Raw genomic sequence first — 2419 nt, forward strand, 5'->3', positions numbered from 1 at the left:
GAGAATCTCTTGAGCCCATAAGTTTTATGTTGCTGTGAGCGGTACTCCACTGAGGGCGACAAAGTGAGACTCCGTCTCACCAACAGCAAAAAAACAAGTGTTTTGACCTACAGGCTAAGTACTGTAAATCTAAAGCAAATACTACTTGTGTATATGTTTGTCTTTAACATAACACTTTACTAATCACTGTCCTTTCTTAGGCTGACTCCATTGAAGCAAGGTTTCCAAGTTTTATTTCTTTTTTCCATTGTTAGTACAGTAGTGGCATATGTTTACTCAATGATAGGTTGATGAATAAATACGTAGGTTGACTGAGGTTGTAAATGCTGCCCTGAAATGTGCAAAGGACTATAATTTTTTTGGCTTGTTGGCTTATGTGGTGATTGCGTTATCTGTATATGTAAACCTGAAGCATTTAACACTGGAGAATTATGGACTGTCACTTTTTGAGGAAACTTCTTTTAGCCTGAGCTATCAATCTTTTTACAAAAGCCTACTGCTAATAGTCTCTTATTACTTACCTGCCTATAACTTTATAATTAGCAGTTGGATGAATATCTTTTTTCTATTAGCATTCATATTATTCTGATTTTTCTTTTTTCTTTGTTTAGTAGAAGTTCTAGAATTTCAAGAGGTCCTTGAATAGTAGAATAAACAAACAAATATTAATTTTTCATTTCGTTAGATGGACCTAAGCAACATAACCAAGAAACGGGCTGCAGAAGAGACAGTGATACTTTGGAAGCTGTGCATCAACTAGCCAACAGGTAAAATACATTTTTTTCATGTTTTTTTCCTTTATTAATTTTAGTTCCTATCTTAAGCCTATTTCTAAACTTCTGCACTATAGGCTACAGTATAATTTCTCCTTTTAACCAGACAGTATTTTTCTACTGCAGATCCTGATTTTTAGAAAAAGACACATTTGTTGTGTATCATTTTTCCTTCTATTCTTTTTCTAAATACTTATTTTATGGTGATTATCAGATTTTTGAAGATAAAAACTATATATGGAAATTATTTTTATTGCACAATTGGGAAATTTTGCCCTTTATTTGTGTGTCACTTTTTTTTGGAAATGTTCTGACTCTTAACAAAGTCTAGGAGTTTGGGGGCCTCTACCAGATCATATAGTCTGGTAGTTTTCCGACTGTATTCTGCAGTGCCCTCTGGTGGTGTGGATGAGTGTAATTTAGCATGTGGCCTGTCCAGTTCTTTTCCACTGCAGCCTTGGCAGCTTGCAGCCTTCAACTTCTAGGCTCAAGTCATCTTCCTGCCTCAGCCTACTAAGTAGTTGGGACTACAATTGTGTGCTACTACACCTGTCTATTTTTTCTAGTTTTGGTAGAGTTTGGGTTTTGTTCTTGCGTAGGCTGGTCTTGAGCTCCTGACATCAATCATTCCTCCTTCCTTGGTCTCTCAGAGTGCTAGGAATACAAGTGTGAGCCACCATGCCGGGCTCAGCTTGTTCTTTTATCTTTATTATATATTGGAGTTTTTTTTTTTTTTTTTGAGATAGAGTCTCATTTTGTTGTCCTTGGTAGAGTGCCATGGCGTCACAGCTCACAGCAACCTCCAACTCCTGGGCTTAGATGATTCTCCTGCCTCAGCCTCCCAACTAGCTGGGACCACAGGTGTCGGCCACAATGCCCGACTGTTTTTTTTTTCATTGCAGTTTGGCTATTTTTTCTTCATTGGTGGCTCAAACCTGCTGTCCTTGGGATATGGGGCTAGTGCCCTACTCACTGAGCCACAGGTGCCACCCTGTATTGGAATTTTTGACAAGAGATTTGAGAAAGAGTTCCATGCTTAAGAAAAATTTAGAAAACTCTGACTTACTGTAACCCCCAAATTTAACATATGAAAAAGCTGAACCTGGGGCAGCGCCTGTAGCTCAGTGGGTAGGGTGCTGGCCCTATATACTGAGGGTGGCGGGTTCAACCCGGCCCCAGCCAAACTACAACAAAAAAATAGCTGGGCATTGTGGCAGGTGCCTGTAGTCCCAGCGACTTGGGAGGCTGAGGCAAGAGAATCGCCTAAGTTCGGGAGTTGGAGGTTGCTATGAGCTGTGATGCCACAGAACACTACTGAGGGCAACAAAGTTAGACTCTGTCTCTACCAAAAAAAAAAAAAAAAAAAGAAAGCTGAACCTGCGCTTTACTTCCTTTAGGAGTACACTTACTCCTATTTTCTTTATTGCTTGTTTTCTCTGTTCTCATTTTGAATTGATGCCATGTTATATAAATAAAAAAAATCTCTAAATATATGTAATCCACTTGGGGAATATATCCATGCATTCTTTATTTTTTTTTTATTTTTAATTTGTTTGAGACAGAGCCTCAAGCTGTTGCCCTGGGTAGAGTGCTGTGGCATCACAGCTCACAGCAACCTCCAACTCCTGGGCTCAAGCGAGTCTCCT

At 39.2% G+C, this 2419-nt stretch overlaps 1 protein-coding gene across 1 annotated transcript in view; it reads left to right on the top strand.

Annotated features, from left to right (window-relative positions):
- Positions 1-2419, top strand: part of HAUS6 (HAUS augmin like complex subunit 6) — a 46757-nt gene that overhangs the window by 31119 nt on the left and 13219 nt on the right. The window contains exon 11 of the mRNA XM_023508931.1: positions 686-767. Within this exon, the coding sequence (XP_023364699.1) occupies positions 686-767 (82 nt within the window). The remainder of the gene's footprint in view (positions 1-685; positions 768-2419) is intronic.

The sequence above is a fragment of the Otolemur garnettii genome, unplaced genomic scaffold (genome assembly GCF_000181295.1).
Source record: "Otolemur garnettii isolate 467f Iridium unplaced genomic scaffold, OtoGar3 scaffold00006, whole genome shotgun sequence".
NCBI lineage: Eukaryota > Metazoa > Chordata > Mammalia > Primates > Galagidae > Otolemur > Otolemur garnettii.